Source organism: Sander vitreus, chromosome 20 (genome assembly GCF_031162955.1).
Source record: "Sander vitreus isolate 19-12246 chromosome 20, sanVit1, whole genome shotgun sequence".
NCBI classification, from domain to species: domain Eukaryota; kingdom Metazoa; phylum Chordata; class Actinopteri; order Perciformes; family Percidae; genus Sander; species Sander vitreus.
The window spans coordinates 8,052,797-8,066,180 of NC_135874.1; the positions used below are offsets into that span (position 1 = coordinate 8,052,797).

General features: G+C 39.2%; 1 protein-coding gene across 1 annotated transcript; it reads right to left on the minus strand.

Moving 5' to 3' along the window:
• Positions 1–1,988: 1,988 nt before the first annotated feature.
• Positions 1,989–10,403, minus strand: mbip (MAP3K12 binding inhibitory protein 1). The gene is made up of 9 exons (XM_078277975.1): positions 10,250–10,403; positions 9,177–9,293; positions 8,761–8,970; positions 8,095–8,191; positions 7,667–7,732; positions 5,676–5,834; positions 5,100–5,197; positions 2,332–2,370; positions 1,989–2,238 (listed from the first exon to the last, which is right to left on the minus strand). The coding sequence occupies exons 1-9, from the start codon at positions 10,367–10,369 to the stop codon at positions 2,131–2,133; spliced, it is 1,014 nt and encodes a 337-aa protein (XP_078134101.1). The 5' UTR covers positions 10,370–10,403; the 3' UTR covers positions 1,989–2,130.
• Positions 10,404–13,384: the final 2,981 nt, after the last annotated feature.

Here is a 13,384-nt window from a genome sequence, read left to right on the forward strand (position 1 = left end):
TTCTGCTGATACAAAGCTTAATGCTAAATCGGTGAAGTATCCCTTTAAGCCCATGACATGTCCAAGGGGCTCGACGGTAGACCCAGCGTGCTGGGAGCATTCCCAGTGTCCTCCACTCAACTCAGTGCCCATCACCAGGATGTTTCTGCCACCGCTCATTTAACCAGATCCAACAGGATGCTGTCTCTGCCCGCTTGCTGACCTCCGCTACCAGCCGCTTCCTCGTCATGCCTTCTCTTCCCAGCATCCCAAGGCTTCGCCAGAGTGACTTCCCTGGGAAGCCCCTACTGCCAACTTCCACTGGCAGGTTCCAGGCTTTCCACCCCTGATGCTGGCACTCGACGATGAGGTCCTCTCCTCCCAGGGCACTGTCAACTCCATAAGAACGACCTGCTTTGTACTTCTGGTCCGAGGCTTGTGGTAGTTTCTCTGGGGATTTGAGTTGTTTCTTTAAGTCTACCCGCATCTCCCAGTCTCTTGCTGTGGCCAAGAACCCTCTACTCCTAGTCTCTGCCACACCCGCCTCTCCTGCTCTGAGAAAGTGGATAAACTGGGGAGCCTTAGAATGTTGTCTTGGTTTCTTCCTTGCTTGATCTATGCCAGGGGCTAACTGGGCCAGAATCTGGTTGTGTTGCCACTGGAATTTCCCATCAGCCAGGCTTGACCGGCATGAGGAGAGAACATGTTCAAGGTTAGCTGGTCTTCCACAGAGAGTGTGCAGCTGGGCGTCTCTGCCAACCCCCATGTGTGTAAATTTGATGGGGTCGGCAGAACAAAATACACCGAACATAGCAGGGACTTGATCCGGTGCCCCATTCATGCTCCAGATGTCCTGCCAGGTCAGTGTGCTCTCTTGCACACTCTCCCACCTTGTCCAGCTGCCCTGTTTGTTCATGGCCACAGCCTTGACTTGCCTACTCTCCTCCTGTCTTGCACCATGCCCTGATGCTCCTTTCCCGTCGCTTTCTTCCAGCTTGCCCTGGTGGTACAGCCCCAATCTGACCTGGGCTACGGCCCCGATGATATCGGCGTGTTGCAGGTGCTCTGCTGGCTGACCACGTGTGGCCTGTCATGACCTCGATGTCTGCCTGGCGGACTCTTTCGTCCCTGCTGCCACGCAGCATCATGGCCTGCCACGTTTTTCTTGCCTTGTACTCAACTACAGATGTTACTGCCATTTGCAGCTTGCCACCTGCGCTGTACAGTCCAATAGAGCAGAAGCACTTTGGAACACCCAGCCACCTCCTCAGGGTTTCCAAGTTTATCTTCCTCCACAGCCTTTCCACAGTGGAGATAAGAAAACTCAAACAAGCAGCGACCAGAGCAATCTGGGGAGCACCCCATATTGGTATCCCCAGGCCTTGTACTTGCCGGGTAGGCCGCTCTTGTCCAGTGCTTTCATCCAGGATTCTGCCTAAACAAGCATCTCGTTTACACTCTGCCTGTCATTGAGGTCTGCTCTGTACCACTTGCCTCTTAACCGGCTTCTCTCGGACAACATCCTCTTTAATTTTGAACCGGACACGCACATGAAGAGGGGCTTCAGCACCAGCCTTCTGGACGTTGCAGGTTTGAAATCCATTCTTGCTCAGTCGGTGAGCTCAACCAAATCCTCCAGAAGTTATTTTGCTTCAAGGGTGAGGTCGTCCATGAAGGCCCTGATGGGTGCCGCTTGCTAGTATTGCGCCTCGACATAACTTCTCTGCTGATTTGACAAGAAGGTTCATCGCCGTTTTTTTTATGGCATACCATGGCTTTTTGATGATATACGACTTTTTGTGACATACTGTGATGAATTTTTTGTATTGTAACTGAAATCGACTGCAAATGATAATACATGCATTTCATTTCAGGGGCCGCCGTTTGCCCTCGGGCTGCACTGTAAGAAACTGTGGAAGAAAGCGATTGCACATTGCAGTTAATAGTTAACAATTATGATTCCAAGTTTCCATGAAAGAAAATGTTTATTTATAGAACATGATTCCAAGTTTCCATGAAAGAAAATGTTTATTTATAGAACATTATCTCATAACTACAAAACTGTTTAGAGGCATACAGTTTTTCTGGACGTGAAATGAAGCTCATATTATATACACAGAAATAGACAATGAGCGTTGGTGTGTGCGTATGTTATAGTGGACACTGTATTCCATATCCAGAGCCAAATCCATTCACCCTCTTCAATAGTGCTGCTTTGACTGCACTGATCTTCTCATCCAGCTCTGTCAGACTGCAGGCCTGAAGGACAAAATAATAAAAAGCTGATTAAGCAATCAACAAAAGGTTAACCTCCATTTACAAATTGCAGTGAAAGGAAACAAAACGGCTAACCTGAGCAGGAGACGTCCTTGGTCGCTTGTGCAGGTGACTCTATAAAAAAATTTTTTTTTAAATTAGTACAATTTCTAAACTGATTCAAGCTTTGAGAAGCATACTGAGGTACTTCTGTTCCCCTTCTTACTTTTCCTCAAGGAATGGAAAATAAGGAATGTACTTGGAGACAAGAGACCCAATGCAATGTAAAGAAGTTTTTGCGCAAGAAAAGAAAGGTAGACATTTTATTTAGACTTTCTTGGATATTTTGACCAGTCACAATGGTTACATAATTACCTGATCGTGATGATTTTGCATAATCATTAGATTCCACAATCAGGGGAGTTTAAAGCAAATGTTACAAATGTGGCAACAAATAGAAAGTGAATTAGGTGTGTTTGCATCAGCAGGGTTAAGGCAAATAAAGTGTCTACCTAGCTGTTGGTCAGGTTCTTCTTTGGAAAGCAACCAATACAAAATGATAACAGAGAGGTGCCAATGGCTCTCTTGATTTATAGCAGAGTCTCCCCTCTGGGTGCAGCAGTGTGTTTGACAGCTCTGAGAATAGTTATGCTGGAGTTGTCACTTGCATCCAGCTTTTCTAAGTATATAATTCACATAATGTTTGGATGGAAAGCGTTAAGAGTGGAATAGATCAGTGCATAGTACAAGGTGTTGGCGATCAGATCACGGAATAAATTGAAAGTAAGTAGTAAATGTACAGTTTAATTGCCACATCATTTTGATGAGTAGCCATTGAAACAACAGTGTCGCTGTGTGGTGGACAATTAATCGTCAACGAAAATATCATGATCCTGACAGCCCTACGTGAGAAGAGATGAGAGGGGTAACATCTGAAAAATGTCCTCTGTCACACTTGAACAGGGTATGGCGTGTGTCTAAGGCTGCTCTGAGAAATGTGTTTTTACCCCACATCTGTAAAACCTTGTGAATTGCTTATTTTTAAGTTGAGGCATAATTTAAGGAGCCTCCTTTACTGTTCAGTGTTAAAATGTTTCTGAAATCGTGGGCCAACTGTTTACAGCTCTTCAGCAAACACTAAACTACAGTATTTTCAGAAACTGTAAAAAGTGGTACTCGGAATATAAAAGGCCCGATCACTTTATTCAAAGACACTCGACATCACTTGCTCTGCTCACACAAACATGAAGGGAGTCAAAAGCAGATGGAGAGCAGCGTACACAGACGTAGCAAGCTGTGTTGAGAGATACAAGCGTGAAGAGACATGCAGCATCTTAAGCACACTTTCTCACATATCTAAACACATGCTGGACAGTCTCCTTCCAGATGGGAAATTATAGTCTGTCAGGTTGAATATGAAGTCCAATAAATTAATTACTGCCATCTTTTGAGTCTGTGCTTTTCTAAAAAAGCATGGTGTAGTAAAAAAAAAAAAAAGAAAGTAATTTAATCGAGTGACCTGTTAAAGTAAATCTAACCACACGCGTTGCATTCCTGATTTAAATCAGCTCAAGTGTAACTCGACTTTTTCCTGTACTGATAAATAATATAATTTTGTTTGTGTAGACATGTTTATTCTTGTGCACAAGCTTGCAAAAGGCATGACAGATGAAATACATTTTTGTGAGTAACACTGAAAAAACTTGAACTTTTGTTTTCAAGAAAACTTCCTAGGGCACCTTCACGTTCACACTGACAAACTGATAAGAAGAGGTGGAAATCACACAGTAACTGCCAACATGACAGTATCATGATGTGTTGCTTCTGATAACGGCTGTATGACAGTACATGCAGTTCTGCAATAGACTATCAAAGACAAGAATTTGTTAAATTTGAAGTAAACTATGAAGTTGTTTAATCTGACCAACCTTTATAGACAACTGAAAATAAACTGTTTGGAACATATTGTAGAGTCTGACCCTTTGTAATGCACACACCAAAATGTTCATTGAACATGTGTGTGCCATCATTTACATTAGGGCTGAAACGATTCCTCGAATAATTCGATTGCAAAAAATCCTCGATTCAAAATGATTTGCCTCGAAGCTTCGTTAAATCAATGTTACCAACGTTGTATTGCTAACGGACGGTGTTTCCACACGGACTATTATATTCTCTCTCTCTCTCTCTCATCAACGATCTACTAGCATAAGTGTAACAGAGCTCAATCTATTTGAATGTATATATTATATAAATTAAAATGGATTGAGTATAATTAATATTTACATATAGGCCTATATACAGATCAGTCTCAGGATGAAACTTGTAGTTCTGAAAGTTAAGTTGCACAACTTAAGGTCATGTTTATGTATGTTTAATGTATGCCTTAGTGTGAGGTTGATGTCATTTCAGAAAATGTTTTCTTTAAAAAATTTACAACGTAATATGGCACTTAAATGCACTTCATAGGTTTAGTTTTTTGAGAGATGATATTGTAAGCAATGTAGCTAACACAAATGTTGCTTTTTGCGAAAATTTAACCAAACTATTGTTTATTATTGCTCTTCGATAAAACAAAAGTATTTCTTATCCAATTAATCGCTGGAATAATCGGTAGAATACTCGATAACTAAAATAATCGATAGCTGTAGCCCTAATTTACATGTAAGAGGTCCATAAACTGTTAAAAATCTGCCTGCCAAGAGAGTATACCTGGACTTTTAGTAACTTGATTACATATGTGCATATTAAATTAAGGAGAAAAATTTTAATCGCATACTAGTACAAAGAAAGACCTGTGTATGAACATTGACTAACAATTATTAAGTGCCTTTCATTATCTTTTTCAAAGCCACAAGACTCACCGCGGACTGAAAGTACTCCGGTGAGAGTCCCTCCAACTCCAGTATACGATCCTCCAGCTTCTTTAGTCTCTGGTAGACACTCAATGGAACTGGGCCCGCTAAGGAATAAAACACTCGTTGAAAAAGTCTGAATACTGATCATTTTACATGACAAAAGAATGAGATTATGAGTAAGGCCTGTGCATAAGAGAAGCAGGGTCTTAATAAAAGGAGACTTAGTTAAAAATATCACTGTTTATATCATGTAAAAACTAAACAATTATTTTTTTAAACTGACTTACCAAAAGTGAACTATTTCAGATGAATTATACTTTACATACAGACTGCAATGCATTCATAATCACATTTCAATGTGTTACATTCCCTTTACATTGTAATGGTTAATTACTATCATTCAAAACGCTGGGACTTTTTCTGAATAAAAAGGCAAATATTTCCATTTAGTTGAAAATGAACAGCTGTTAAAGAGTTTGATTTTTGAGCAGAACTTTGTAAACATATGTAATGACATGACCCTTTCAGACATGTAAAACATAACATACAGTGAGACACATTGTGTCTTTGTCCTTCTCTGACCTGTTGGGAGTTTTAGGTGAGTCTCAATATTGTGAAGTCGTTCTTCTATGGCTGCATTTCCGCACTCTCTTGCCATCGGCCCCATCTGCTGATCCCCTGCTTCTCCTTGGCCACCCCCACCACGAGTCTGGGGCCCGTAAATGTTTACCACCCGTGTAACTAGCCAGTCAAGGAAAATAACAAACAAAAGCCATAATATTAACCAGGTTTGAGTTAATAGTATGGTCTAAGGCCATGTACAAAGCATGCAGATTTATAGAGAGGTCCTACAAAATCCTTGACATTTGTTATTTAGTTTAGATGAAACTAGTGTGATGAATCTGTTGGTGTTTAAAATTGTTCAGCACTTTGATGGCAGCAAGCTTACTCAAAAACTGATTTTTGTCATGAAACATGTAATGTACTGCAGTGTGACATTTGAATGTAACTATTAATAAAACTAAAAATTATAATTAAACATTTCTATCATGTCATTTTTTTAAACAAGATTTATAAAGCTTATGGACCTATGACTTTTTCAAAATAATGTGTGCAATTTCAAAAATGATGGTTACAGTTCGTAAAAGTGAAGCAGTTAAAGGGGTGATAGAATGCAAAACCAATTTTACCTTGTCATAGTTGAATAATGACAGTTCGGTGGGTAAATAGGACATACATAGAAGGTCAAAATCCCATTGATACCCCTATCCTCTGCAAATCTCACATTTTGAAACTGCCGCTGAAAACGGGCGAATCTCAACAAAGCTGGAAGCTGACATCAGCATCCCAAATCCATCAAATAGTCTTTGTCACGCCCCAACATTTGCATAGGCTACACCACTGACCTGAGGTCAGCTTAGTCTTCTGAATCTAGCTAGGTCATGCAGATCTCCAGAGGTCCACTATTTAATTACTAAATTCACTTCTGAGACTTTTTTATGCGAGAAATCAACTATGTAGAGGTCAAATATGGGCCGTTGTACGAAAATGTATGGCTAATTGCAAATTTTGTCCAACTGTGTGTCACAGTTCAGCAGGAGCTCAGCAGGCTACGTGACAGCGGCCGGTGCTGCCTCGCCGCCCGGCGTGTCCTACTTCATAGACTCCGGCTCGCTGGACCTCCGTCACGAAGAGAAGGCCGCGGCGCTCCATACCCGCGCAAAGTCACCGGTTCTGGGTTACTGGACTACAATGCCGAGGCCCTGATGGAGCTCCAGGGCCTGCAGCTAGCTGCGATTCATAGGATTGAAGGGACAGTAGCAGCTAACAAAATCCCTAATGTTCACAAAAATGCATTAAATTGAAATTTAGCCTTATAAGACCTTGGGGTACATGTTATGTAAGTGGCGTAACGACATTCAAACTGTAAATATACGAAAGTTATGCCGAAAGTGTAGCAACGATCTTTTCCCATAGGATTAAATGGGACACATAGCCTAGCTTGCAGCTCCGGAACTCCGCGGAGCCCCGGTAGTCCAGTAGCCGAGAACCGGTGACTTTCACTGGGTATGGAGGTTTCCGCTTTCTCATCAGACTGTGTGGAGCGCCTAAAGTCCGACACGTCTTACTAAATTTGCAATTAGCCATCAATTTTCGTAAAACGGCCCATATTTGAGCTTTATAGTTGATTTCTTGCTTAAAAAAAGTCTCAGAAGTGAATTTAATAATGAAATAGCCCGACAAACAACGTATAACTTACAGTGTCTGAAATATGAGACCTGTTGTCTCGTCTCCAATGTGTTTCTATGGGGTTCGCTCAAACCAATCAGCGCGCAGCTCATCTAAATATTCATGAGCATACCATATTTGGAAGAAAAGCTCTTATTCCAAATAGAGCCATATACACAGGGTAGTTAAGGGCCTAATAAAATAGCATTCGGGCAATTTTCAGCCCAACCAATTACATACCCTATTAGGAGACCTTAAGGAACAGTGTAAAATACCCTATATAATCATTCAATCACCCCTTTAAGAAATGTCACATTGATATTTGTAGAAAATTATTTTCTTACCTTTCACGTGGCTTTTAAAACCTGGATAAGGAGTGAAAACTGCATCTGTTCTGGCACAGCTGTTTTCTACAGAGGAGAAAATTTGATTAAAAATATATTCATAACGTAATTAGAAACATAATATTCACTAATACACACATTCAATAATATACACGTAATTTATATACATCACCTAAATTATAATTAGCATTAGTGTGTCCTGATTTGTATAACTAGTGTCTCACACAGGCTTTGAAATTTAAAAAATGCCCTCTTTTTCTGGACTAAGCTGGTTGTGTTTTGAGGCAGTGTGTTAGCTACTTCAGCCCCACTCTTGGAGCAGTTCAGCCTGACCTCTCGCCTGTGGAAATCAGCTCTCTCCCAAACATTGGCAATCTATGTGCAGGCTCCCTCTCCACCCTGTCCCCCAGCCTCTTTCCCATTCTCACCCTGATTGCAGTCGATCACGTTGCAAAACTCCCGTACATTGTTTTCATTGATCTCCATCTGCTTGCGTTCCATAAATGCAGATATTCTTCGCTCAATCTAGGGTTACAATGGAAAGACAAGACATAAAATACGATGGATTGATGAGCTATTGATAGGTGTCAATAATGCAATGTATGCTTTGTCTAAAAATCTGGAGCAAACAGTAATTTACATTAAATGGAATGAGAAATATAGCAGGAAATTATTCCAGGTAGCCAAAAAAGATCAATTCCTTACCATCATCACATGATGGAATATGAATACGGTTTGCTTGGCTACCAAAATAAATGCACAACAGAATGGGACCTCTTGTCCTTCATCCACATGCAATCTCAGAGTAATGAGCATCCACTTCATAATCCATCAAGGACCTGGCCCTCTCTCAAAGCCCTACAGCAATGTGGTCTGTTTTACCCAACCATAGCACTAAAGGACCCCTTATTCTCTGCTGTGCTGAACTCGGCTTATCAGATCTCTATCAAACATTTGCTTCACTGCAGCACGTCATGTGCACATCCTTAGGAGCAATTACTTATGATTATTCACTTGCTTGACAGATAAAAAGAGGGCTCTAAAAATGTCACTGCCAGAACAGCTGACAAATCTGCTGACAGAGAGAGACCAACCTCTGACTTCCTGGCTCTGATCTGAACCATGACGTCATTGGCCGCCGTCTTACTTCCTGCAGCCTCTGGGGTGGGAGGCTGGTGCTCAGACATTGCAGTTGTCTGCTCTCTGACTGACAATGAGGTGACAGCATCGTCTGATGTGTTGTCTTTTGTAGATGATGTAGCACCATGACCATCTACCAGTGTCTTTAAGCTTTCTGAAACAACCTATACAAACAGTTGGGGCGGAAGGAATATTGCATCAAAAGCACAAATAATATTTTTAAATTAAAAACCCTTACTAACAAGCATAAAAAAACACGATACATAAAAAAAAAAAAGCCTTTTACCATCTTAAATAATGATCATCAATTCAAAAGTATTTCAGCATTAACATGACATAATGCAATTTAAAAAATATGTAGCGACATCACCTGTAATTTAGTGATATGCTCCTGCAAACAGCTGTACACGTGAGCATCTGGAGATGACAGAAGACCCACAGCATCGATGTTGACTGCTATTCTTAGAGCAGCATCACCTAACTGGAGCTTGATTTAAAAAAAACAAAAAAACAAAATGAGGCCACATTGCCCTAGACATTAGTGTAAAGCAGATTCTGTGTTTAACATAATTGTAAGTTTCTTAGATGATTAGTCAATGAGCTGAAAAAAAGCAGCCGCTATTTTGATAATCCATTAGGGTTTAATCATTTAATCACTTTTCAAGGAGAAAAGCCAATTATTTGCTGTATCAGCTTCTTCAATGTGCATTATTTTCTGCTTTTCTCTGTTTTATATCATTTTAAACTGAATATGTTTGGGTTGTGGATTGGACGGGTTATCTACATTTATTTTTCTTCGTACATTTTAGAAACAAAAATATTTATCAGGAAAGTAATCTTGACTTCGAGCCCTAATTGTAAAAACAGCAGTGCAAAGCTACTCTGATGATTCTAAAAAAAAATACTAAATATAATATTTTATATATATATATATATATATATATATATGTGTGTGTGTGTACTTGTTATTGCATCAACGTTACAAGAGATAGGACAGGGGTAGAGATCACATATATGGACCATATGAACATTAATTATATGGTGCATATGTTAAATACAGGTTGCAGGGAAGAACTACTGAACGAGCTGTGTACGGGGTTAATGACAATACAGTTTAACGTTAAGTGGAATTAATAGAATTTGTTTATGAGGCGAAGTGGCTGGTTTAGCTACGTCTGAACATGTTGATAGCAATAAGCTGGTTAAAATGAAAATCTAATTATTTAGCAAAAAGCCAAGCACGGTTACTTGTTGCAACATGCTTGTCTATGTATATAAGCATATGGTCTAAAATACCGCTTGCATCTAAGCAATCCTGCTAACGATAAACCGGGATGCTAAAAACATTAGCAGGTTAACGTTACTTAGCTAACGTTAGCTAACAACACGGACGAAAAGAAACGTAACTCGGAACTACATGGTGCACAAACAATGTCAACCAACCTTTTTCCCGAAATCGGACAAATGCTTCAGTATTGCACACATGCATTCCCTGTAGCTGGACATTTTGCTGGATTCATTAGGAGGAGCTTGATTTCCACTCAGCTTCATTGTCTCCGCCATTGCACTTCAACGGCTGCACAACACTGCCTGCTGATTAGTTCAAATGTGACCACGTGTGCGCAGGAGATGAGAGCGAGGCTGCATGGGCTGCATACGCGCTAACACGCATGCGTGCATTTAAACAACTGTTGATGTGTGGGTAGTTGTTCAGAAGAGAATAGAATAGTATGGAGTATATCCAAAGAGATTATTATACTTATACTAATTATTATAACCTCTTTTGTAATACTCTACATGTATAGCTCTCTGTAATCACACAGAAAAAAAATTTAATTTGATAATACTTGAATTAATTTGGCTCTATTCAGTGTAGGTCTCAATCTATTAATCTTTCTATATTCATTTCTTTGTTTCTATATTTTGCTTTTTCAGCAGCTATTTTAATTAGAATCAGAATTATTACCAAGCAAGTTTACACTTGCAAGGAATTTGCCTTGGTGTAGTAGGTGCTTACAATAAACAATAAACATTAAAAAGGGAATAAACAATAAAGCAAAGTACTGCTACAGTCAAAAACACAAATGGAGAATAACTATAATACAATATAGACACTATAACAAATATGGGCAAAATAACTGTTTTAGAAAGGGAAAGAAGGAGGCCTGTATGGGCTGTGCAGGATGTGTAAAAATATTGATTAGGGGATGTGCAAAAGTCTACAGTATAAATATATGTGTTAGGATGTGTGTTAATGAAACGTGTAGGGACTGTGGGTGGTAAATTGTTAATAGGAATACTCGTTTTGTAATATCTTCAAATTATTTGCGTGCCTGCAAACCAAATTTCCTTAAGGATAACATTAAAGAAGTTGAGTTAAAATACTTCACAGTCCAAGTCCTGTAATAATACATTTTTGAAGTACAGACATATTAACAGCAAAATGTACTTAAGCATCAAACATGAAAGTAGCCTATATGCATGTGTTACAGTATGACGTATATTAATAATAATTATTGGTAATGTATTAAAATGTAAGCAGTGTTTCAGTGTTGCAGCTGGTCGAGTTGGTGGTATGCCCAACAACTTTATATAGGCTACTGTTAGGTAGTTTAATTAATAACAAATAATCATTTCATAAACGGATCATACGTTTTGTGTCTCTTTAGCTAAAAAGTATAGTACCACATGAACAAATAGAGATTCAAAGGTGTGGCTTATAAGTAAGCTCAAAATCATTAATATTTTAATAATATAATAATAATTTCATGTTTATCACTTTTTTTAACTATTGTTTTTCCTTTGTTGTCATGCCTTTTATTTTCAAATCTGGATTGCCTCTGGATTTGTTTATATGTTCATATATTCATTTACTCACTGTTTTTAAGTTTGCTTTTATCACATTTAAATGCAAATAAAGCACTTGGAAACTGCCCCGCATATGAATTGAACTACATCAATAAATTTGCCTTGCTTTGCTGTGAAATAAACTGAGGATGTTGCAGGTAATGTTGATATTATTAGGAGAGGCTTCAGCAGAATAAAATCACTTTGTTTCAAGAAAAGGCACACTGGTACATGGCTCATACTTTAGATCAGTACACACTAAAGCCTTTCAGTAATTTGGTAAAATATAAAATAAATGATGCTCAAATAAGAAAATGATCTCCTGGCTGTACTCACTCAAATGAGCATAATTACAAATATTTCTACATTACCTGCATACTAAGCCTGGAACACAACTTAAATAAAGTACATTGTATTGTTGCTCACGATTTTTCACTCTAAATAATATCTGAAGTCAAATAAACAATTGGACATGGCTACGTGCAGATTGACTCAAATGTGAGATTTGAAGCCACATTTAACTGTATTCTCCATCACTTCCTTTTCAAACAGAAGAAAGAATGGTCACTCAATTATAAGAACATTGTCCGTCAGACCGCGGCGGACTGTGCAGCAGGGCATTGGGATGGGAACCTGGCCACAATGGCGTATTTTTCTGAGTTGAGTGACTGTGGGAAAATCTCCCTCCTCTATTCAGACATTTTTCCCTTCTTTTCATATAATGAGGAGAGAGACTGATGAAGGCAACAACAGAAAAAGAACAATTACAGGCAACGAGAAAGCACAACCACTCAGAACTCAATAATGCTCTCTAGAAGGGTTAATCATTTTAGGAAGGGGTCTGAAGACAAGCCTTTTTAGTTAATTCATCTCTGAGGTGATATCCCCCCCACCCACCCCCCAAGCAGGAAGGGGAACTGTAACACTTGACATGGTTTGACAGCCTGAGCCATTGCTGAATGTTCCCACACAGCAAGGAGCTCAGAATTTTTAAAACTGCTCATTTAATTTGCCTGCCTGCAGAGACCCAAGAGCTGTGATGATTTTTCTTTCCTTTAAACTGGCAGGGAGCGTGATTTAAGGTCCTTAGAGAGTTGGGTTAGGTTACATCGAATTTATTTTAACCAAATTTAAGTTACGGTCTTCAAGTGTCACTTGATGCTCTTGTGGTTCTATTTAAAAAAAAGTCATAGGGTTAAAATTGGAAAAGGCCGGTGGTGAAGCAAGGTGAAATGTATCTTTTACTTAAAGTAAGACTACCTGCACTACACCATAAACATATTTATTACAGGTAAAAGTCAATAAACAGTAAAAAAGATTCTTAAATACAGAAGTATTGCCAACACATTATAATTACTGTATCAAAAAGTAAAATTACTCATTATGCTGAATGGACCCTGTCAGTACTGTACCAATTTTTACATTGTTATTGATGCATTAATATATAAGCAGTTAAATAATACTTAAATAATAACACAGTAAAATATTAATTCCGTAATAAACACTTAGAAATGTCCTTGAGACGGAGTAAAGGTGTGACGGGAGGGTCAGTAGAAAGAGGGAGCACAATGTAGAGAGGCAAGTGGATTGCAGTGGAAAGGTTTTACTGAGAGGGGAATAATTAAATGTATTCCTCTTCTGTGGCCTTGAGACTGAGCTCCCCATGGCAGCTGATCCATGAAAATGAAATGTTGCTTTTAATAATGATTTTAACAACCATCTTTTATCATA